This window comes from Lissotriton vulgaris, chromosome 7, assembly GCF_964263255.1.
Source record: "Lissotriton vulgaris chromosome 7, aLisVul1.2, whole genome shotgun sequence".
Classification (NCBI taxonomy): Eukaryota; Metazoa; Chordata; class Amphibia; order Caudata; family Salamandridae; genus Lissotriton; species Lissotriton vulgaris.
Window position 1 is genome coordinate 1,163,658,726 of NC_141695.1, and position 25,250 is coordinate 1,163,683,975.

Here is a 25,250-nt window from a genome sequence, read left to right on the forward strand (position 1 = left end):
GAGGACGTTTTGACGTGGGGGGTGGTCCGGGGGGAGAGTTTGTAGGGGTTACAGACTATACCAAGATTAGAGATGATTTCTGAAAGACCATGGGTGATGGTGCTGACCTGGTTTTCCAGGGCTGCGAGCCGTTTCGATATGGCCTCAAGGAAGGGGAGGTGGGCATCCGCCGTGGGTCCGAGAGTGCTAGGGTTCGAGAGGGTGGGTTGGGAGATAGGGTTCGAGAGGGTGGGTTGGGAGATAGGGGTCAGGGTGAGGGACGGGGGGGTGATCAGGAAGGACGGGGGGTGTTCCGGGGAGGGTCAGGCGGGGGTTTAGACAAGGGGGCAGGAGGGAGGAGGACAGGAGGGGGTTTGGACGGGGGTGGATTGAGAGATGAGGGGAGTCTCAAGGGGAAGTGGCTCGTTGTCTGAAGACAGCCTGTTGGCGTGGGTGTGATTGTTGTAGGGGGCTGTCGGAGCCTGGTGTTAAGGGAGGTGAGGTAGTTGGAGGAAGGGGTAGAGGAGGGGGATTGAATGTCCTGTGGGTGTTGGGTGGCTGTGCATGTAGGGTGAGGTATTGCCGGGGGAGGGGGGGCCTGTCGGGTTGGATAGGGGTTGCAGAAGGGAGTATCGAGGTCTTCTCTGTTAGTTGTGGTCGTAGCCGGAGGCGGCGAAGGGGCGAGGATAGGGAGGGTGGGAGGGGCTGACCTGAGTGCGGGAAATATGGAGTCGAAAGCTTCCAGGTTCTCATTGTTAGCTTGGATGAGGACCGTGCCATTGGTAAAAATGGTCACGGTTATAAAGCCTCTGCCAGCTGGTCTGAGCGGAAGAGTCGCGGTAAGTTTGCAGCTGTGGGGAGTGGAGGTTGTTTTGGCGATGAACATCCGCGATCTAATCGTGGAGACCCAGTATTCCGGTCTTTCAGTGTGGAATATACCTTTCGCAATCAACTTTGCCGAGGGCTTTCATGCACGCGTCTGCATTGACAAACATGGCTGCTCTCGCCATTTGTCCATAGCAAACAGCATGCGGCGCAAGCGCTTCTCTCGCTATTGCGAGTAGCTTTTGGAATCAATTCTGACGATGGCTTTCATGCACGCGTCTGCAGGGACAAATGTGGCTGTTCTCGCCATTTGTCCATAGCAAACAGCATGCGCTTGTCCGTAGGGACTGTGGACGGTCCGAAGCCATTTTGTTGCCATAGCAACGAAAATGCTGCGTCGCATGTTCTTTTAATTACTGTGGGCTTCGCGCGATCGCTTTCACTTTCACGGCCGCTTGTTCTGAACAGGTGCTCAGAATTATACTTCAGCTGTGGTGTGACATTTTCACTTTCAAACGCACGCATGCATTCACGCACACTCAGTGCGCAGTTGTTATTTTGAATTATTCTGTTAAAAAAATTGTGGAATGAACTTATTGGAGCACACTAACTTTTTGTTTTTCAAGGGATTTAACGTGTTTGCATGGTCCATGCAGCGTGCCAACTGCTCTTCATGTTTGTTACGTTACTTTGCCTTTGTAAAGCGCCACATGTAGCACCAACTGCTCCCAAGCGCTTAACTGAGCAAACACTGAGGAGTGTCAGTATGGCTGTTTTATCAAGTAAACTGTGATTGCATGCTGGAATGTTCTTTCTTGACCCGCTTGAGATAATATTGAATGGATCGTATGGACGCTCGCAATGCCTACCAGGGCACCTGTGAGACAAAGCAATGGTGGAAAAGTAAAAAGTAGGCAGAGCACATAGTTAAACAGAGATATTTTTATGGCGCTCTATAAATAAACAGTTAATGTTCCCCAGTTAAACAAGAGTGTTGTTGCCAGGATCTTGAACTCCTTTTGTTTCTGAATACGATTTTGAACTCCTTTTGTTTCTTAATATGATACTGTGTTCCTAGTTCCCAAGTCACCCCATATCATATTAAATACCCATCTAATCCCCTTGCTGTATGTCTGGCGGTAAATTGTATTCTGGGACTTGTAGTTCTGCTTGTCACTTGATGCACATCAGCTTAGTAATCCCAGAATCAAAAGTGTTGGCTAAAAAGCCGGGATGGCTTGAAGTTGTCATTCACAACATGTGGCCTTTTGGCTGTTGTGTGGTGTTAGTCTGCAGACTGCTCTAACTGATATATTTCAAATGTTTCAGTCCTACCAAGTTTCCCAAGTCCAAGCATGCCATGTTGCTCCAGTCCAGGTTTTTTCTTTGAATTCCAGCACTGGTAGTCTTGTTCATTCCATTATAAAGCAGGAATACAAGTCCCAGGATTCAAAGGAAAAAAACCTGGACTTCATGGATCTAGTAAACTTGGCAGGTCTGAAGTTTTACATTTGTTAAGCATAGTTGTCACGTTTACCAGACCTTTTAGTACCTAGCTAGACAGGTCCCGGATTTAATTAGAATTCTGGGCCTTGCTGTTCTGGTTTTAGTCTTGATTAACTAAGACCACAAGTCCCAGCATTCTAAGACAAGCATTAAAAATGCAATAGGTCTCGACTTTTATTAAGTTAAAGCCATTTGCTTTGCTATACAATACCATTAGCAAAGCAAATGGCTTTAACTTAATCAAAGGCGAGACTGATTGCATTTTCAATGCTTGTTTAATTCTGGCCTGCTGCTATGTCTGTTCCTCTTTGAGAATCATGGCTTGCTGATTCCATCTTCCAGTGCCAGATTCCTGCCTTGCTGGTGCCATAGAACAGCTGAGTTAGCAGCAAAGGAAGAAAAATAAGTAAACAAAATTAAAGCTTGCTTTCTCAGTGCATTTGTGATTGTTTGTGAGTGATTGAGGGTGTAAGAGATTGAGGGCCAGATGTAGGTGGCCGTTTGAGGCCATTTAGCGAGCGGTAACGGCCGATTTTTGCCGTTACCGATCGGTAAATGGGTGACAGGTATGTAGGGGGCATTATTTTACCGAATCGGTAAAATTACCGATTCGGTAATTTTACCGATTCGGTAAAATAAAAATTCGGTAATTTTACCGATTCTGAGGCACCCAGATGTAGGTGGGACTCTTCAGAGTCCCAGAGGCCTTACCGAATCGGTATTTTTTACCGTCAAATCCAATTTTAAGGTAAAATACCGATTCCGGTGTGCATGCACATGTGTGCATGCACACCTATGCCATGTGACAGGCAGACCTGCCCTTAGGGCATGTATGCCTGCCACATGGCACCCGAGCCTGTTTTGGGGGTGCCAGAGGGTGTCAAAATGACACCCCCTGCACCCTTGTGAAAATCGGTATTTACTGATTCGGTAAATACCGAATCGGTATTGCCCATTTATTCCTATGGGCTTCAAAGCCCATAGGAATGAATGGGCATTACCGATTCGGTATTTACCAAATTGGTAAATACCGAATTCTTCCGAATCGGTATTCCAGCACATCTGGAATACCTACATATCGACCCCTTAGATTTACCGATTTTTAATTACCGAATCGGTAAAATGTGGTAATTAAAAATCGTTAAATCTATTTTACCTACATCTGGCCCTGAGTGTGTGTTATTGAGTTTGAGTGCATATTTGAGAGTGATAGTGAGAGAGAATCAGTGGGAGTTATGAAATCATGTATAGAGGTACAGCGAAAATGTACTCTTCTTGTGTGTCTGAGCAAAGCAGTGAATTCAGTAAAGGTATGGGGCTAGATGTGGGGTTGCAGCATAGTGGCATACAGCAATGAGCTGAAAAGCCTCTTAGGAGTAGGGGTACACCAACAAGCTCTAAGAGTAGTGTAGTGAATGAATCCAGTAAAGTAACAAAGTAGTAAATGAAGAATAAAAGGTTTATTCTTGTTAAAGTATCCTGAACAAAGAAAGTGTGACTCTCCCCTGGCCAGTCAGACAGCAACTGCCAGAGTTGAGAACATCCACCCACAACTGGAATGTGGAATGCACTAACACAGAGCTCCACACTCCATAATGAACATAAAAGATCATAACATATCCTCTTCTCTTATATAAATAAATAAAGGGGAAAAAAACAGGAAATAATGGTAAGAAAATATGACGATGGAACATTGCTAGTAAAACACAGTTAGAGTAGAACATTGTAAAAACCTAGCCAATAAAACATTGTTTAAAATCTAGCCAATAAAATATTGCTAACAAAACTAAAAGGAGATAAAAGGAATACACATCTTAACTGCAAATATAATCTTTCAGATAACCTGTAGGATGACAATTTCTGTACACCCTTACCTGACATACAAAAGGAGAACCAGAAGGAAGAGAAGCAGGGGCATCACCTCCCCCTTGTACCACACTTTGAGGAACATTATTCCTCTGAGGATTGTGGATAAAATCATCATCAGACATGGACAAGAAAGTGTTACTTACAGGAATATCCTGACGTTTAGGTTTGACATTAACACTTAAATCATCATTACCTTTCTGATACAATGCCACCCTTCTGTAATTCCATTTCTCACCGTTACTCAATATCACACAATACGGTAAGGTAACCTTGACCCTATAAGGACCAAGGAATTTTGTAGAGGAACTAGGTCTACAAGAACGTATTTTGACCCAATCTCCCGGACAAATTTTCTTATCAAGACTCTTCTTGTAGTTCACACCTTGTTGAGGAGAAACAGAAGGTGAATCAATAGGAATAAGTTTTTTTGTGACAATGTCTCTCATCCAAGTAGGTACAAGCTTCATGTTTGGTTGTCTCCCACGCATCATCTCAAATGGTGACTTACCAGTGACACCATGCACACTTGAGCGATAAGCCCACAGCATCTCTGACACCATTGACTCTACATCTTGCCCATTGGAGATTGCCATCTGTATAGCACCATTAATCAATCGGTTAGCTCTCTCAACAATGCCATTGCCCTGTGGGTTGTATAAAGAGGTACGAATATGCCTAATTCCACAAGTGGAGAGAAATTTCTGCATTTCATCAGATGTCAGTTGCGTGCCATTGTCTGTTAAGAGAACCAAAGGTATGCTTCCCTCTCTCCAAATGTGCCTCATGGCACTAATTGTAGTGGAAGTTGTGATGTCTTTAGTGAATTTAACAATTAACCATGTCATGTGCACATCTACAACTACAATACCAAAACGTAAACTTCCTTTCAAACTATTCATCGGCCCAATGAAATCCAAACATATGGTGTGCCAAGGCTGACCTGGATCTGAGATATGTCCTGAGGAAGCCTGAACACCAACTTTCAGACGTTTATCACTCTCCTTACAAACTTCACACTTAGTAATCCAAACATTAACATCCGAATCCATACCCGGCCACCACCAATTCGCTCTCAGTCTTTGTTTTGTTCTGGTTTGACCCAAATGTCCTTCATGGGCTAGCATGATCAAACTGTTTCTTAAGGAAATTGGAGGAATAAATAAATCACCCCTCATGATCACAGTATCTTCAAAAAATGACAACTCATCTAACATCTTAACAAATGTCCTACTGTTGAGTGAAACAGTGCTCTCTCTCTTACACCCCATTTGTATTAATTTTTTAAGTTCTACCATAGAACTGTCCATTAATCCACTCACTCTTGGTCAAGGCTTGAGGTTCACATATGCCTAAAACATCTTGTACAAAAGCAACTGCTCCTTCGTTCTGTTTCTTTAGAACAGCTACTTCATCAACTGTCTTCCAATCAAGTGACAGTCTCGACAAACAATCTGCTTGTATGTTTTCCCACCCCTGAATGTACTCTATGTTGTAACAGTACTCTTGAAGACGAGAAGCTAATCTAGCTAACCTAGCTGAACATTTGGCATCACCACCTGGTAACAATACTCTAACAAGAGGTTTGTGATCTGACTTTAATGTGAACTTAGATCCCCACAAATAAGTTCTAAATTATTCACAAGCCCAAGCAGCAGCTAAGGTTTCACGTTTTATAACAGGATAATTTTTTTCTGAGCAAGTTAAAGTCCTTGATGCAAATGCCACGGTCTTTCCTTGACCTTTATGAATTTGTGCTAAGATGGCACCCAAGCCTGTAGCACTCGCATCAACAGTGAGTACTGTCTGACATTTAGTGTCAAATGGTGTGAGAATTCCTGCCTCACAAATATCTTTCTTTACATTCTCAAAGCAGTTTTGTTGTAAAACACTCCATGAAAAGCTAACACCTTTCTTCAATAAAGATCTTAAATCAGCTGTCTTAGACGAAAAATCTTTGACAAACTTGGAATAGTATTCTACTAAACCTAAGAATGACCTTATCTGAAGGAACAGGAGCTAACCTAATGGCATCTAACAAATTCTGTTTAGGTTTCACCCCCAAATCTGAAATTTCGTACCCCAAATAATCCATTTTGTCTACTAAAAATGTACATTTATCACGGCTGAGCGTTAGTCCAGAATCTTTAATTTTGGACAAAGCCTCACGGAGTGTATAATTGTGTTGGACAACTGTGTTACCAAATATCAAAATGTCATCTTGAAAGAAAATGATATTTCTCATCCCTTTAAAAAGTACATTCATCATCCTTTGGAAGATGCTCGCCGCAAAGCAAAGTCCAAAAGGCATCCTGGTGCATTGGTAGATACCTTCCATGGTGATGAACGCTGTAAGGGGTTTTGAATCTACATGTAGCATAATCTGGTGGTAGGCATTTTTCAAATCTAACTTCGAAAAGAATTTTCCACCACTCAATGCCAAGATCAATTCATTAATATTGGGAAGTGGGAACGTGTCAACTACCACATTCTGATTGAGTGACCTGAGGTCAATGCAAAATCTAAATTTTCCATCAGATTTCTCTGTAATCACTACCGGAGAAACCGATGATGAACTTACAACCGGTTCAATCACCCCAGAGGTGAGCATCTCTTGAAGCATTGCTTTAACCGCTTCCCTAGCTACTAAAGGTGTCCTTCTTACTTTATGCTGTATCGGGATAACATTGAGTTTTAACACTATTTTATGCACATATCCTTTGAAACAACCCAATTCATCTCTAAATACTTCTTTAGTCTCTTCTAAAATCTTCTCTAAGGGCAGATCATCAACAACCAGAACCTGAGATGGAGCACTGGGATCAATAATAATAGATAAGTCAAATTGATGCATCCAACCTAAGATAGGTGGACCATCACTTGCCACATAGACTTTGCCCTCAACGGATCTGCCTTTGAACTCAATGACAGACTTCATGTAACCAATAAGGTCTATCGTTTCACCTTGATATCCTCCTGGATTTATATCTTTAGGCAATAGTGTGCTATTAGGCCACAAATTGTCATAAATTTATTTTGGTATAATGGTGTACATTGAACCACAATCAACCATTAACTCCACTAAAACATCATTGATCTTAAAGCTAGCTTTAGGTCTGTTTTTCCTGCCAATATGATCATTAGGATCATCAACAGCCAAAATCCGGTCAACCTGTAAAGGAACATCATTAGTAGCACCTGTCCAGCACACATTTTGAGATAAGTTGTCATTATCATCATCTATAACTGCTACTCGCTGTTTAAATGATTTCCTACACATATTTGAAAAGTTACTTTTACGTCCACATTTCAAGCAATTTTTGTCTAAGGCAGGACATTTGCGGAAGTCACCATTATGGGATGAGTTCCCACACCTAAAGCAAGATCTAACTTGTTGCCTTCCTCTTTGAGAAAATCTCCCTGATCTGGAAACGGCTGCCACATCTGAGTCTGCACTTGAAACTGAAGAGACGGTTCCAGAGTTACCTCCCTCTTTTTTATTCAATTCACGCATACAATATTGAGAGTGTTCCAGAACTTTAGCTATATCTATAGCATCCTAAAAGGAAGAGTTTGTCGCTGCCCAAAGTCGTTCTTGCGTCTTCTTACATTTGCATTGTACTATGAGCTGATCTCGTACTAACTCATCCGTCATTGCTCCAAATTTGCATTTTAAGGATAATTCCCTAAGTTTAGACACAAACTCATCTATAGATTGATTCTCTTCTTGTCTATGGGTGTAAAATTGATATCGGTTCATGACAATATTTATTTCATTAGCAAATCTAACTTCTAAACGTTTCTTTGCCTCAACGTAAACATCTTCAATCGCATTGCCATTGGGTAAAGTCGCTACCGGTAAGTACTTGAAAATGCGTTGCCCCTCTTTGCCTATGTTGGTTAGAAGTAAAGCTTTTTTTTCTTTCAGCGCTGAGTTTTGAGCCATCCAAAGCATCTATATAATTTTCAAACATGGGTAGCCAATCTTCCCACTCTATTATTAGTGGTTCAGGAGAAGCTAGAAAAATTTGAGGCGTAATTATGGAACTTTGACTCTCTATAATGTATTCAAAAGTATAAATTTGAAATTCTAAGTAACCAATTGAATGCAAAAATATAGTAAATTTTAAATGAACACCCAACAAGAAGAGAGAAAAAAAATGGATGTAAAGTTATATTGTAGGTAGACGTAAAGATGAGTACCAGCAATCAAATGTGCTTTAAAATGAGAAAGTGAAAGCAATCCACAATGTCAAGTTTTTTCGCTGTGCCATTCACCAACACGAGAAAAATACTCATATGAAAATTATAATATAAATTTCCTCATGGGAGCGCTGGAGTGAAAATTAATTAAATGCAAATAAAAACAAATTTCCTTCTAGTAATACCTGTTCATCCGATGATTCACTTCATTCTTTATGAATGTAACTGCAGCTCCGGAGTTTCCGATGAAAATAATATTATAAAATGGCCGCTACGTTTTTTACGTTTGTTTTGGTAAGAAGTTTACCGCAACGTGGTGTGCGTGACATTGTGTCTACAGGCGATCGAGAATGCTTCGCGTGGTGCACGCACAGCTCGAGATTCCTCCTGTGACGTGGTACACACACAGCTCGAGACTTCGTCTTTCAATCTCTTGCACGAGTTGACTTTAAAAATAACGGTCACCCTCCACTCCTTACTGAAGATGAATTTCTAATGAAAATTACTCACGATGAGCCAGTTTCATTGCAGGAAGGCACCAGTAAGGTTACTTGACAAGGAAGATTTTTTTTTCCACCGATATTTCTTTCACGCACGGGTCCTTTCGCCACCTCTGCTCAGGATGATACGATGCTGGCCAAAACGTCGCCAGAAATGTAGTGAATGAATCCAGTAAAGTAACAAAGTAGTAAATGAAGAATAAAAGGTTTACTCTTGTTAAAGTATTCTGAACAAAGAAAGTGTGGCTCTCCCCTGGCCAGTCAGACAGCAACTGCCAGAGTTGAGAACATCCACCCACAACTGGAATGTGGAATGCACTAACACAGAGCTCCACACTCCATAATGAACATAAAAGATCATAACAAGTAGAAACCGAAATACCCCCTATTGACTTATCATGGCCATCTTAAACTCAGGCTTTTTGTTCAAGTCATGACTGAACCTTAACCTCCTCGCCCGCCCCCCCTAACAAAGCTGGATCATCTTGGTTTCTGTGAAACAACAGAACGAACTGAAGATAGCGTAACAATTAAAAAGAAAGCCATGTCATCCAGTCTCAACAGGATCTTGGCACGGTGACCACACAGCGGTTGTCTTTTTTGTTATCGATGGAGAGAAGTTGAAGTGAAACAAGGAACACTTGGATAAGGTATAAGTGCCGCATGTTGGCTGTACTTGATGTCTAGATTTGCACACCTACCAGTTGCGGTTGGGTGTTTAAGCCATGGGAAGAGTTTGAGTGCGTGTTGGGTGTGGAAGGGAGGGAGTGACAGTCTTTTTTGGCTTTTATCAGTTTTGTAGGAAACTAGGAAACAGTGAGTAAGGAAAGGAAGGAATACCAAGTGGCCTGTAACAAGGAGCAAGTGAATGTCATATTTTCCAACATGGCCTCGAGGGGAAACCCAGAGGAATGGGAGGGGAGCATTCTAGTTGTGGACACGAAGTGAACAGGCAGATGGTGGAGGCAAAGGTAGCACAGGAGTAGGACAAGAGATAACAATGGAGTGTGAAGAGTGGAAAGGAGGAAGCTACAACCAACATTGTCGGCGTTGGAGAGTAGAAGGATTCAGAAGAAGAGAGATATGGAGGAGGTACTGGTTGGTTCCACGTGGTGAAGGAGTACCGGGACAGCGATCCAGAAAAGGACACAGCAGGAGAAGACACAGAAGCAGGACACCAGGCACCGGACCATTCGACTCAAGCATCCAATGTGCTCATACCCAGCGACAGCACTGCAGTCCCAAACTTCACAACCCAGAGGGAGGGTTGTGGCCTCAGGCAAGTTATGCACTGAATTCTTATTGGTTTTCTTTTTTAGTTGGTGGCACGGGGAAAGTGATTGGAGAAGGTAAATTCTTTTACCAGGGAAACCATAAGGTTTCTTTTTACTTTGAAAGGCAGATCAAACAGGCAAGGGATTGATTTTGTCTTTACACAATTGTAAGAACATTGAGGTGAAGGCAACACATGGTGAGTTGTGGTTCTGTTTAGGAATCTGAACTCATAACTGTTTTGTTTTTCCTCAGAGGGGACCATACCTTCCTAAAAGGTGGCAGGTGATCATCCTAAGTGAATTTATTCTGAAAGAAGGAGAATACAGAGGGAAACATCCAGAGACCAGGGGGCAGAGATCGGACATTTGTGTATAAACATTAACTAAGGGCCGATTTAGATCTTGGCTGTAAGCATACTACGTCACAACAGCGAAGGAATATGCTTACAGCCAACATCATGGGACACCTTATTTAGATGTGGGCAGAACATAGGTTTAATTATGGTGGAGACTACTCCGTCTCCGCCATGATTAAACCTCTTCGATGGCCCTGTGGAGTAAGGGTTGTTAGAAGCAACCTTGAATTCCGCTCACCTGATTTAGATGGGCAGAAACAGAGTTAGGTTCTCACTGCCTCGAAAAGTCTGATGGTAAGGGGCAGTGAAAACTTCTAAATGCCTCTCGCCGGCCCACTGCGTGTATCGTGGAGACATGCCAAGGTTTGACAATTGGGACCTTATCGGCATCTCAATGGTGGGAGACATGTTGGTCTCGGGGAGGTTGACTACCTTCACAGAACTCCAGCAAAAACATCAGCTTGCACTTACCGAAACATTCCGCTACCTACAAATAAGTCATGCCCTTAAATCAACACTCTCCAAGGATGACCCTATACCTGAGGCTTCACCATTAGAAGACATATTAACACTTGACACCATGAATAAAAAAGCCATTTCACTCACATACAAAAACTTTTGAATAACTGCCCTGACCGCCTGATATGCCTTAGGCACAATTGGGAGGCTGACTTAGGTGACCTAGAAGAGGTCGCAATTCCTGTGAGACTACGCCTGGTCAATCTGAAATCACTTCATTGCGTGATTCTAGACTCGGTAATCCTGGCCAAAGTAGGTGGGAGGGATTACCTGATGTGCCTTAGACACTGTCATCAAATAGGAACCTTTTTCCATGTCATATGGGACTGTTCTGTGATACAAAAATATTGGGATGGTGTTACCAAGCAAATGCAAAAGCGGAAGGTAAGACTCTGAAGGCCACTCCACAACTTTGTCTACTGACTATCTGGAAAGCCACTGACCTCACACAAACGGAGAAAACGTGGGCCTCACTGGGTTGGATCATAGCTAAACAGAACGTTGCGCAACGCTGGGGGTGTGAACTGTCCCTGCCGTGCGCGACTGGGCAGCGGATATGGACAAAGCAATGATAGCTGAAAAAGACGTTTTTAAAAACAGGGGTTGCCCCAAAAAGTAGGATCGTAAATGGAGTGGGTGGATTAAGTACAGAGGTGACATTTGCCTATCTCCGACACTCGAACTACGGCGTAACCAGCTCCAAATAGCAGACCTATCCGACTTTGAAAATGTCAGTATACATGGGGATGAGTACTGTTAATGTAAATGTGTACCTGGTTACTGAAAGCTATATACACGTGATATATGACTGTAGTGCATAGCCAAACTCCGATCAATGATTGTGTTCGACGCTGAAAATGTGATTCCGGGTGATGATATATGATGCAATTTTGTAATACATCTTTCTCTATTAATTGACTCAGCTTCATCTGCTGTATTGTTGTTTTACGTTTGTGTTTGATTAATAAAATATTTATATATAAAAAAATGCTTCTCTCGCCATAAGAGAGTATTCCTATAGTAAGGAAAACATATATTTTTTTCTCCCCAAAAATGTTTTGACTGAGCCCTTCACCAAACAGCGAATTGCATTGACCGGAATGATCATGGTAGCGGTTCCTAGGAATGCCTTATAAATGATCGCCAGCTTGGCAGTCATTTATAAATCTGGTGGCCGGACCTCCCGCCAGGGCAACAGAGTAATTTACTCCATCCCCCTAGTGTAACAACGGGCCATCCTCCAGGAAATAAATCTGACCCTAAGACATTAATAACTTGAAATGCCAATTAATTGAGGGTAGTCATGATTGTGAGTCCTTTCACATGGCCCATGTCATGTTTGGAATTTGCAGCCAGTTCTCGTCACTTTGTGAACAGAACAATAGCTTCTCAGTACCCTCAGTACTTATAGGCCGGTCTGTGACCCTTCCCCTTGGACCCACAGTCTACTGGGCATAATCTTCAGACATGGTGCGAAAATTCTGGAAATGAGGCATGTGCACGTATTTATCCTTTAAGCCCTTTCAGCATAACCTTTGGCAGTGACCCGGGGCTCTTAGTTCTTGATGAGGCATTCCACTGTTATCCCCATTACTGACTGGGCCCACTTGGCACCTGTTAATGCTCTCCCTTATGTCCCCTATGTTGTTTTCAATTGCCTTCCGACACCAGCCTGCAACCTTCTTGATCAAGCACATACCATGGCGGTCAACCATGCCTTGCATCTGACATACTTTCCTCAAAACCTGCTGTACATCACCTGCATTAATATTCTCTGACTACTACACCTTTCAAAGCCTGCTAGTCATACACTACAGCCATGACCAGCCAACTGTGTGCAAAATGCTGTGTGTGCTTCCAATTCCCTGTGTGTTCATTTGTCGTGAACTTAGCTATGCCCAGCTGTTTGTTGTGCAAGGTGCAGTTTTTGTCAAGGCCCTACCTCTAGGAAAACAGCTTCAGTATCTGGACACAGATTATTGACTTTCATCCAATTTCTGTACCCGGCAGCTGCACCATCACAAACAGGACATGGTCATTTATTAAAGCCATGCCTAGCTGTTGGGTAGGCAATGTGTAGTCTTCATCCAGGCCCTGCCTCCACTGCAAAAACTTCAGTTGCTGGACATAGATTTGTGAATTTCAGCCACGTCCTGTACCCAGCAACTCTGCATCATTACAAACTGGGAATGGTCTTCAATCAAGCTTATAAGGAAATCCATTATGGAATTTCAATGGAAAACACAAATGTAGGATCCCTGTTTGACTTGCAGTGCCTTTGTCCTTTCAGCCTGCAGTTATACATAATCCCTTATCCCACATATCTTGTCTGTACAAATTCTTTTACAGATTTGTCATTTATTACCAAGATTATAATCAATAAAAGTGTTTCTTGTATGGTTGCAATTTTGACAGGTTTTTGTCATCAGCTAAGCCCTGCATTGAGAACATACTGGTAATAGTACTGTGCTTGGATAAGGAGTTGGGTCAGGAATATGGTTAAGGTTGGGGTTATGGTTATGGGGAAGGGAGAAAGAGTGTTCATGCCATTTCATCCTAAAAAGTTCACCAAATAGAAGAATATGCAAACAGCCTGGGGTCCTCAAGATTAGTTTATAGTCTGTGTGTGTGTAGCAGTTAACCTTTTTTGTATGGGCAGAAGGAGTTTCCCTCTCCTCTAAGGGGAGTGTAGTGCAGTCATCTTTGAAAAAGTCATGCCTGACAGAAGGCCTGTCAAAATACTCAGATTCAAATCAAATTTAGAATGTTGCATACATCACTGGGTTTAGGGTATTTTACCACCTATATATCTCTGAATGTTTGACTCCTCTTGTTGGTAGTTATCTCAGCAACCTCTGAAGTAATTTACACCAGAATAAAAAAGCATAGATGACACAGTGGCTGTTGATTTAATCCCTTGGAGGGTCTTTTTCTAAGTGTCTCTATGAGATTAAAAATCCAGGAACGTGTTTTTTCAAAACCCTGTTGACTTTGGCCCACCGTCCTTGAGCATACTGCACAACATTTACCGCACTTTACCTAACATGAAATGGCTTTGGGCCATGCCCTGAGCTTGGTTACCCAGAACCTGCTGGGTACAGTTTTTGGCCAAGTTAAATTTCAAAGCTTAATCCAGCTTTCCATTTGTTCCAATAGTCCAAAGAAAGAAGCACTGACAAGAAGCTGTAGAGAAAGTTGTCGAAGTATGCCTTTGATCTTTAAGAAAAAGTTTACAGAATAAGCTCAAGGCCAATATGCAGATTATATTAAGCGTACTCACGTAAATTAGAAAACATTATTATTACTGATGTAAAATTAGGCATAGAGGTAAAATGTCACCATGTAAAATTATGTGCAGTTTGGTCTGTGCAGTTCTGTCCGTAGGTTGGAGTTAAGTTGTGTTTCTTATGCTTTTTCTCATAGTACTGTTTACTAAATGAAAATTCACCAGCCTTACTGTGAAATTAGAACTTTAGTTTAATCAGAATAAGGCCATTTCTTCATTTCGTGTATTTCCGTTCAGTACTTGCTGAGTTATTTGCATTCCAAAATGTTGTTGGGTGGGCTGCAAATGTTTTATCTGAGAAAGACTTTAATATATCGTGACATTTTGCAATCCAAGAACATTTTGAAAATATAAAGAAACCCCATTGGACATGGGAGCATTTTCTCTAATCGTCCAATGGAAATTTGTGGTCATACATCCAGGTCACCAGACCCCAGCTCTCTTGATTGGCTAGCTGCAACTGAAAGTATTTGCTTTGGTGCCCATCAGGGAAGCTTGCATAGGCCAAGCAAAAGCCCAGAACCTGCGCTCAATTTTTAGTAAGCAAGATCGAAAGCAGAGCATTGGGGTTTATGTTCTAGCCTAGCTTCAATCCTTCCGTCCCCCCACCCATCTCCAAGCATGGGCAAAGACTATGCTTGGGGATATCTCCAAACAGGGGCTGGATGTAGGTCCTGGCCAAAGGTCTGGCTTTTCACCAGATCCACACTGTGGGCCACCAAAGACTATGTGCAGTGGGTTATGTTAGCGAAGGGAGAGAGGATAAAGATGCGGTGATATGCAATAACAACAAATAGCACACGTCATCAGTAAATAACAAGACATACACCAGCGAACTAGCAATTAATGGTCCATCTTTTGTTTGTATCAGACACTGTTTGTGAAAGATATTTCTCATGTGTCCTACTTCTCTACCTTAATGTTTTGTAAAGTATATTTTGCTATTTTCACCTGACTGCCTACTTTTCCATTTAGGGATAATGAAGTTTACTCTGACCTAGGCTCCCAGAACCAAGTTTATGAAGCAGCATTTCTGTTGGCACAGTTTCCTGTGTATTTCACAAATGATTCTTCCATGTAGCAATTTCTTTTTAGCTTAAGCCATTCTTCGTATGTAAGGGGAAGAAAAACATATTTCAGTGTTTACTGAAGAATTTCTGCCGCTAGTGGCAGTTGTTTTTCCAAACGTTGTGATTTTTAAACGGCCATCTATAGTATCTATTCTAATGTCTGTCCAGGTAACTGATGTTAGGTTCATCTATTGGTTAGGCAAGCTGAAGATTCCATAGTTGTTAAACAGCGTAGAAAGTAATATTTGTATTCAGCTGTACCATATCAACTGAAGATATGTAAACAGTATGTTCTTCAAATTTGTGTAACTGTGATCGTCACTCCTTGCCACTGCCTGCTTTCACTACCTACAGATTTCTATAGATGGGAGCAGATGTATCACAATTTCTGCTACCTCATCTTTGTTCGTAAAAGGTGTCTTTGAAGATGAAGACATTGTTGCTGAGGCAACATTATATCAATGTAATGACCATCAGACCATGCAGGCTTTTCGCTCGCATGGAATATTAACAAGCTTCATTTCTCTGTCTGTGTTCTAAGACACCATCTATGTCTGTGCCTAACAACGCGGTCCAGACAGGGAAGCCTAGTTGATGGTCCCCCACCGTAAATAGGTCTGTGTGACTGCCATTAGGACCAGGAGGCCAAGTGATGGATGGTCCACTTGGTTCAGGGTTTCCCCTAGCAATGGCAGCTCTGTCAGTGAAAACCCTGCACTTCACTCACCTCTACGTGAAGCAGGCAAATAGCGAGTGTGGCGGGGTGGGAGGTCCGCCACTTTTTGGTGAGGTGTCTGGTCTGCTAGCCTGTAAATGACCCCTATAAAGCCTGACGACACACTTGGACCACAATGCTGAGTCAAGGTCAGCAAGCCTCCATGTTCTGTATGTACTGACAGATCTGATTTTAATGCTGATTCATAACTACCACATTGTTACCAACAAATGAAATAGCTATTCTATTTAGAGATGTAAATATGTTTGAAATTTATATCAGAAAAAGGTTGGGTCCGATTCAGAGAACTAATCTGAGACAAAATCCTAAACTTGCTACTTTTGGTAGTCACCGAAGGCATTTAGTAGTAGTAAAGTTAATATATTGTCTTGAGTTAGGATTTTGTCTTAAGTAGGTATTTTGTATTAATTTAGGATTTTGTCTTAAATTAGGACTTTTGTCTTAAATTAGGATTTTGTCTTAAATTAGGACTTTGTTTTAAGACCAAAATTTAAGACAAAATCCTAACGTAAGAAAAAATCCTAACAAGACAAAATACTAACTTTACTACTACTAAGTGCCTTCTGTGAATACCAAAAGTAGTAAGTTTGGGATATTGTCTCAGATTATTTCTGTGAATCGGCCCTGTAATTTATAATCATTCAATTTTTCATGAGCAAATCCTTTGCAGTGCTAGAAGTGGTTGAATCAGGTGCGATATTTGTTATAAACAACAAATGTTTCTGCATCTTCTTTAGCTCTCATCTCTTTGCAAGCAGTTGGACAGTTTGTGGGAGGAGAAGAAAGGCTCTGTCATTTTATTTACTTGGATGCGGTTTTTAAAAGAAGAGACTCTAAAGCATCTGAAAATCACATCTCCCTATGAAGTCACAGTGTACGGTGAAGGGATGTACAGTCAGAGACATGAGACCCAACTGAAAGAAGAGTCGGATATATTGGTAACTGAATCTACGGCGACATGCAACTTTCTTGATGAGAGAGCAGGGTCACTGGAAAGTCTGATAAGGGACATATTGGACTTTGATCAGGTTCAGCAGCTGAGAAGCTTCCAGAGCAAAGCATACACATGCAATATCTGCTTCTCCGAGAAGCTGGGCACCGACTGCACACAGTTCAAGGTGTGCCAACATGTCTACTGTAAAGACTGTCTCAAGGGGTACTTCGAAATTCAAATCACAGAAGGCCTGGTGCACCTGCTCAGCTGTCCAGAACCCATGTGTGACTCAATTTCTACTCCATCTCAGGTAACTGTACCCTTTTCTGTCTGCGTATTACTATTTTATTGCTATATCTCCTGTACAAGTCTAGTTTTTTCTAATTGTATTTGATTGGACTCATAAGTGAAGCTAAATGTTCTAAGCCCCACCTCCTCTTGAAAAAAAGGGAATCTGAAATAAAAAATGTCTGTAAAAATGTCTAAATTCAAGAGCATTAAACCATATCCACATTGTTTGTGTTCAAGTTTTAGAGGTCTCCAATGAAATTACAATGTTATGCGAGTTGTCCATTCATCTGAAGGACATTCCCCAGACCACTGTAATATGAAAAACTTGCTTGCAAATGACATTTATGCAAGATGGAGTTTGCCCTTGAGCTACACCTTAAGCTCTTTGACCAAATTTACAAAAGCTAACAGCCTTGTTAGTACTAACTAACCCACTCTCTTCTGTTAATTCCCCCCCACTTGGATAAATTCCTTTTGTTTCTGCTCACCCCTTTAGTTTCTGCTCCCCAGTGTGTGTCTAGTTTCTTCATATCCCCACCTCTGATTCCTTAGAATGACTACGAGGTTATTCATAAGATGGTACCCCACCTACACCTACTTACTTCAACCTTTATTACATTCCTGCAAGTCAATGAGAATTGCATTTGAATCAATCAGTAATAGGTCTACCTTGCCCTGCTTGAATATCTCAACCATTGGTGCGCTCATATTGTACCTAACACTTGGGATTCCTAGCAAACCTGCTTCACTTGATTACTGTCCTCAGTCTGGAACATTACCATACCCATTACAGTAGCAGCTGTAAACAAATAATCACTTGCTGATTTTGTTTTCTCCAATGTTTGCAAACACCATTTTTCAGTAGGATCAGACATGTAGACTGCACCACATAATTATTCCCTAATTCAATTATAAAGATTTAAACCTTTGTCGTAGTCCTAATATCAATAATTAAAGGTTCTGTACACTAATAATTTAAATTCAGAAATACAAAATCTATTACATTAGCAGATCTTATTGAACAGATTCCTACCATAAGGTCTAATGCATGCAGAACTCTGATAGCCTTGGGTCATGTTAGTGCTTTATAAAACTCCCCAAATAAGTAAAGAAGCACATTTCAAGTGGTAGCCTCGCTCTGGTACTACACTAGAATATGGTAGTCAGATTCCAGCACATTAACACTGACATCCTAATAAATGTGTGCTATGAAATATGAGCATCCTTGTGAAACAAGCAGGTTACTGTTTATGTTCTCTAGTTTAGTGATTAAGAATGGTCTCCAAATCTTCACTGATTTATATTCAACAGGTCATGTGGATGTACTTATTATGACAGTGTTAACATGTTAGTGTTCTGTGCCTACTACACTTCAGAAATGCTCCACCACTTTATTAGCATTTTCCAAGATCTGATATAAGCAGAATACTTATTTATGGTGAATAGGTTTGTGTTTAAGAGAACCCACACTTCTCAGCCCCCATTCCCCGCTACCAAATAATGTATAAGGGGCTGTCTTCAAAGCTGATATCAATTAGTCACTGGCTTTTAAACCCAAAAAAAACAACATACAACTAATGTTTCCTTCTCACAACTGTGCTTTCAAAAGGCATGCCATCATATTGCTTGTCCTTTGTAAATGTGCTATAGATTCTTCCCCCTTAAGGAATTGCTCGTAATAGCTGACACCATCCTCATATATCTGATTATTATTGTTCACCCCAATTCCAATGTGCAATTCCCAGATGAAGGTTGTTGTAAATATAGCCATAAATGACATCCTTCCTGCTTCCCTTTATGTATTAGGCTTTAAGTGTGCTTTCTGGTATATGATGTTAACCTGGGAACAGGAGACACTTTGGCAATTGTGGACCTGAAGATGAAGCAAACCAATCCTTTAGCAATGTACAGCACACTTTTACCTTAAGCCACCTATCAAAACCTCCATGTTCTGGTTATTGACAGTCTAGCAGGCAACATAACACTCAGCAGGTATTGTTTTTCAGATCAGTTTCCCCACCTTCCTTAATGAATATTACCCCTGTGGTCAGATACAACTTGGCACAGGCAAATAGAACAACACACTGATTATTAGTAAAAATGAAGCCAGCAACCTGCAGTAAGAAACAAAGCTGAATTTTACCTCAGAACTGCTATCTGTAATGTGAATTAGTTCTATTGAGGGATGCACAGTTTAAGTAATAAGGTTATTATTTAGGGTGGGTGACTACCCACTACAAGGAATACTCACAACCCTTGTCAGGGTGAGCCTCCAAAGTTACTCAACCTGCACTCAACACCCTGGTAACTATGGCACAGAGCAGACAGCCTTAACTTAGGCTAATGTGTAAAGTATTTATGCAGTACCAATAAAGGTAATAAAGTCAAAATGAAAAATAGAAAGATAGAGAAAGTTTAATAAACATAAGGACACTAAAATGACAAAAATCCTACGTGGAATGGGAGATACGAATTTTCAAAGTTTTAGGTAGAATTAGCACAAAGAAACACAAAGTTCTAATGATAGTCAATGTTCGCAGTAGACCAGGACCTATGAACAATGTGATGCTGACCGAGATGGAGCGCAGGTCAGATTTACAAATTTTATCTTCTGACTTGCGACCTGATTTATAAATTTGTAGACCGGATCCTGCATCACAAACATGACCAATATCCCGTCCGCCGTATTACAAGTACCGTAGAATATAATGCACTTGTAATGTGGCAGATGGGATATCCGTCACATTTGTGATGGAGTATTCTGTGTGATGAAATATACATTAGGCCTTTAGTCCTCTAAGTCATAATCCACCACAGGAGACCACTTATAAAGCCCTCCAGGACCGAGTGAAAGGTGCTTAGATATTCACTGGGTGTTAGGCAGAAGCTTACAGCACGGTCCAGTCCAGGTCCAGTTGTCACTGGTCAGCTGGACAGTTGCAGGAATGATCTCTTGTAACATCACTACAGATTAATCAAGAGGTGAGCCTTATGAGCCTTGAAATCCACTTCTTTGTTCAGGGTACAAGAGGGAGAGCAGATCCAATCCTTTAGCTTACTCTTCTGGCCTCAGACAACAGATGTAGTCCTCTTTTGATCCTCCACAGGTCCAGCAGTACTGTAGAGTGGGTGCCTGGAGATGCCACTTTTGTGCATTGCACAAACTAGTGTGTGGGATTGATCCCTGGTGACACCCTAACCAATGTGGTAAATGTTCTTGAGGCTATCCACTACCCACTTTGAGCATTTCTAAGATGGCGAAAGTCTTTGGCCACTCTAAACTTGGGCGTGGAAGACTGGTGGTGTGAGGGGAGATTTACTATGGTAATTTTACTATTCCCCCACATCTAACACTAAAACACAATTTGAAGCAGCCACAGTGCCCCCAGTAAACCCAGAGACAGACGTATGGGAGAGCTAAACGTAGTGTTTTCAGCAATCAGGCAGTGGATACACTAAAACTGTTTTGGCATCCTGCGCACCAAGTGTTATATGTGAAACCAGCTGACCTGTCAAGCAGGCTCAGACATTATAATGTCAAAATAACGCTAACTGTGAATGTCAGGGTAGGTACACTCCAAGTGTAACATGAAAAACCCTAGCAGACCTATGAAGTAGGATTTGACAATCAAACAGGATTATACACTTTAAAGTAAAAAATTATGCTCACAGCTCCACCCTGCATATTCTGTCTACTTCAGAGGGTTCATCTCGGAACATTAACACCTATTCAAATGCTAATTACTGGCAGGCAGAAGTGGGAGTGCAAATACAAATGGGCCTTCAGAGGCTTCAAGTGTGAAAAGGGTAAATTTCTAAAAGCAATTTTTCCTTTGTATTTGGTAAAATTACGACTTCAACATTGAATTGGATTTTAGGAACTATTAAAACTGTTGTTTAATTAATTTTTATGCTAATACCATTCCCAAGATATAGTATTAGTATTTAATATTGCACTCTAGTGTTATTGGACAGACAGACGTGCTTCAGTGAAAATAGCTTCTGGGGACTTTCTCATTATTATTTTTGGTGTAGACTTACTGAGTAGGATGCCAACTTCCACATTCTGCTACTGGATGTATTGTGTTTCTGGGAATGTGTGTAGGACAGTACAGAGAGCTGCTTTATACATAAGTCCTTGAGCTTGATCCAAGTCTCAGTGATCGCAGGAAAATGTATAGGTTTCAAACTATGGGTAACAGTGAATACTTATTAACAGAGCAATCACACTTAGAGGAGTGCACTCCTAATACCATCTGTTACCCAGCTGGTCCTGAGTTTGCTACCACATTAAATGTATGACTCTGGGGGCGTGGTTAGGACGCTGATGGTGGAGGCGGCGTGAGCGCTTAGCTCCGGGCCAGATCCCGCCAATTATCCTGCAAAATCGACCTGTGGTGCAGCCGTTTTCACATCTACGGGTGTCTGAACATTCGGTGACCCGCTGTCCAACTTTGGTGCTACCTGAAAAGCGAGGAGTGCAGTTACGGCAATTGTTGCTGAGGCTGCGTTCGACACTGGAGCGGCAAGATGGCGGCGGTGCTCGGTGCCTGAGACCGAGACGGAAGGCCCTAGGGTGTGTTGAATTTCCTACGCTTGCAGTGGGACTGAAGGCGCAGACCACACTGGAACCGGTGACGGCGAGACCCACGGCTGTGAGAATCTCATATTGATTGGCGGCCACGCACTTCGAACTTTTATCGGAACGAGGCCTCCGCTCTTAAAATTCACAATGGCGATGAGTTGATGAGCGGCCTGCAACGAAGGAAAAGATAGCGCAATCCAACGTGGATACAGAGAGCGCGGAGCTGATGCCCGACTGGGGGAAACACTGGAGGTGCTCAACAGACCGGACCCGATCAGCTGCGATATCTACCGCCCGGAGGTGAAGCGGAGGGCGGCCATTTTTGGCTGGCGTGCGAACTGCGTACTAGCATGGCAGCGGCCTAGGGTGTGGCTGGTGTACCGGAGCAGCCCCTGTTTGCGCTGAGAAGCAGCTGGTAAGCGAATTACCGCGAACGGGGGAGTGCTGGACCCACAGTATATTAGTGGAGGGTGCGGACCGCAGGCCGCGGAAGTTGGCCCTGGAACTGGTACTCCTGCGGGCCGCTGACCTGCTATCCCTCCTCCCCTTGAAGAGTGGCACAGTTGACGACTCGCTGGTGGTGGCCGACGACTTGTTTGTACCTGGGTGATAAGCTTAGCTGCGAATAAACCCAAAGGCAAGACTGAGGAAGCGGCGGCGGCGGATGGAACCAGAAGTGGCGAAGCATACGCGGAGGCTACGCCGGCGGAAAAAAGGTTGGCTGACCGTCTAGATAAAATTCTGGAAGCCATTGAAGCGACGAAAAACTCCCTACACCAGGATATTTCGCAAGTAGCTACCGGACTGGGGCTCCTAAGAGCAGACCATGCGAAGCTAGTGGACAGGGTAAAGGATGCTGAATCCACCATACTGAAACTGAAACCGGCGGTGGTAACGGTGGAAGGCAAGCTGGAAGATGCACTGCAACGTTTGACGACTCTGGAACGGAGGGCGGAGGATTCCGAAAGTCGCAATCGACGAAATAATGTAAGGGTGGTGGGTCTGCCAGAGAAAATTGAAGGACCAGACATGGTGACATACCTAGAAGAGTGGTTCAAATCAAGGGTGGCACCTGAGGGCCTATCGTCTTTCTTTACCCTGGAAAGGGCGCAAAGAGTGCCGGCCAAGCCGCCCCTGCCGGGTCGCTTCCCTCGACCTGTGGTGGCCAGGGTGCTTCACTATAAAGACCAGGACTTGTTAATCCAGAATGCACAGTCGAACGGGCCCTTTAATGTGGAGAACTGCTCGGTGACATTATTTCCGGACTATACTCAAGACATTCAGAGGCGTAGAGCCTCCTACTTAGCGATTAAAAAAGAACTCAGAGAAGAAGGTTTCCAGTATTCGCTGTTATTCCCGGCGAAGCTACGAATCATCGTGGATGGGGTGACGCAGTTTTTCTTAAGGCCGGATGAAGCTTGGTCATGGCTTGAGACATATAGAGCGGGAACGGACCGCAGAACCCGAGGGCCCGGTGCACAATATAAACAACTGAGAATGCACCAGTCACAGAGGATCCGGAACAGAGGAAACGCTAAAAAAGGGTCCCAGTCCACGCAGTTAGCGGCGGATAAACAGGACGCGCTTCTGGCCGCTGCTGCCTTAACTGGCTCGCAGACGGAGAACTCGCCTAGAGGCATGGACTCTGAGGAGGACAAGCGTCATTCGGGACCTGAGTTTTCGGACACGGACAGTATCAAGGGCCCGGAATTAACACCCAGGCTGGCTGATGAACTGTAACTTTCGCCAATTCTGCAAGAGTAAATACTGTTGTTCCGGAGGAGCGCCTGCTGAGCCAGTGGGGGATCCTCATGAATATTTGGCTACACCGTAAACTGTGGGGATTGCGGGCTGGGGGTTGAGATGCGACCCGCCTCATGTCGTGCCTACGCCACCTCCCTGTAGCCCTTAAGGCATCCTGTGGTGGTGACTGTGGGATAGTAGTGTGTGTTTGTTGTGGAGGTTTGGATTGGGACTGATAATGTGTTATTGGGTCCTGTTCTGGGGGGAGGGGGATTGGTGTTGAGTTACAAAGTTTGGGGTTACGGTTTATAGCTCTTGGTGTGGGCTGGCAACAATGGAGAGGGAAGAGTTCGTCGTGCCTTATCAATGGGGACATTACCTGAACTGAAATGTATTACCTGGAACGTGCGTGGATTGCATACTATGTCCAGACGCCACAGAGTGCACGCTTATTTGGTAAGGCGGGGGATCCACATTGCGTTGCTTCAAGAGACCCATTTGACTGAGCAAGAATGTACCGCATTACAGAGGAGATAGAGGGGGCAAGTGTTTGGAACTACTTATTCAGCGTATGCAATAGGGGTTCTGGTGTGGGTGAGAGCGGGGACTCCTTTCCAGATGACGAACACTGTGGTAGATCAGGAGGGCAGATATGTGGCGGTGGAAGGGAGATTGTGGGGAAGAGAAGTGGTGCTCTGTAGTGTTTATGCTCCAAACACGGAACAACCCAGGTTTTTGTATAAATTGTCTGGTTCATTGCCACATGCTCTAGCTGGTACGGTGATAATGGGAGGGGATTTCAATTCTATAACTGACGTGCTGCTTGATAGGTCACACCCACCATTGGTTGATTCCTTGGTCCGTAGAACAGCGAGACTGAGGGCGGACTGGCAGGAGAAATGGGGGTTACTAGATATTTTGAGAGGGTACCACCCAGACGACAGGGACTATTCTTTCTTCTCTGCACTACACAAATTACACGTTAGGATTGACACGATCCTCTGTAGTCGGGAGTTGGCTCCCTTGGCGATCCGCTCAGAGTGTTTGACCAGGACGTTGTCGGATCATAACCCTCAGGTGGTGGCGTTTCAATGGCAACAGGAGAGAACTACGATACCCACTTGGCGGTTGCGACCGGACACCCTGGAGGATCTGATCTTTAGCACCAGGGTACAGGAAGGGATTGACAACTATTTTACGATGAATGAGGGTACAGCGACGTCCAGAGGGGTGGAATGGGACGCTTTCAAAGTAGTAATGAGAGGGCTCTGTATTAGTAACCATACGGGAGAGCGGAAGGTGGTGCTGGCTGATGTAGCGAAGGCAGAAGAGGATTTGAGGGAGTTGGAAATACAGAGACCTGAGCAGCCGGGGGTGCAGGAACGATTGATGGAGGCCAAGGAGCGAGTGGCAGTGGAAACTGAGAGGTTGCGCTGTTTCGATTATAAGCAGTACATGGTGAAAGTCCATGTGGAAGGGGACAAAGTGGGAACGCTTCTAGCAAAATTGGCGACACCAGTGTCAGGGGGGTGCTCGGTTTTACATATTAGAACTGACACAGGGGAGGTGGTGTACTC

At 43.2% G+C, this 25,250-nt stretch overlaps 1 protein-coding gene across 2 annotated transcripts in view; it reads left to right on the forward strand.

The window, feature by feature from the left end:
* Window positions 1-25,250, forward strand: part of LOC147703096 (E3 ubiquitin-protein ligase RNF14-like) — a 187,330-nt gene that overhangs the window by 35,290 nt on the left and 126,790 nt on the right. For both annotated transcript variants that reach the window (XM_086931633.1, XM_086931634.1), the window contains one exon: window positions 16,858-17,364. In XM_086931633.1, the coding sequence (XP_086787759.1) occupies window positions 16,858-17,364 (507 nt within the window). The remainder of the gene's footprint in view (window positions 1-16,857; window positions 17,365-25,250) is intronic.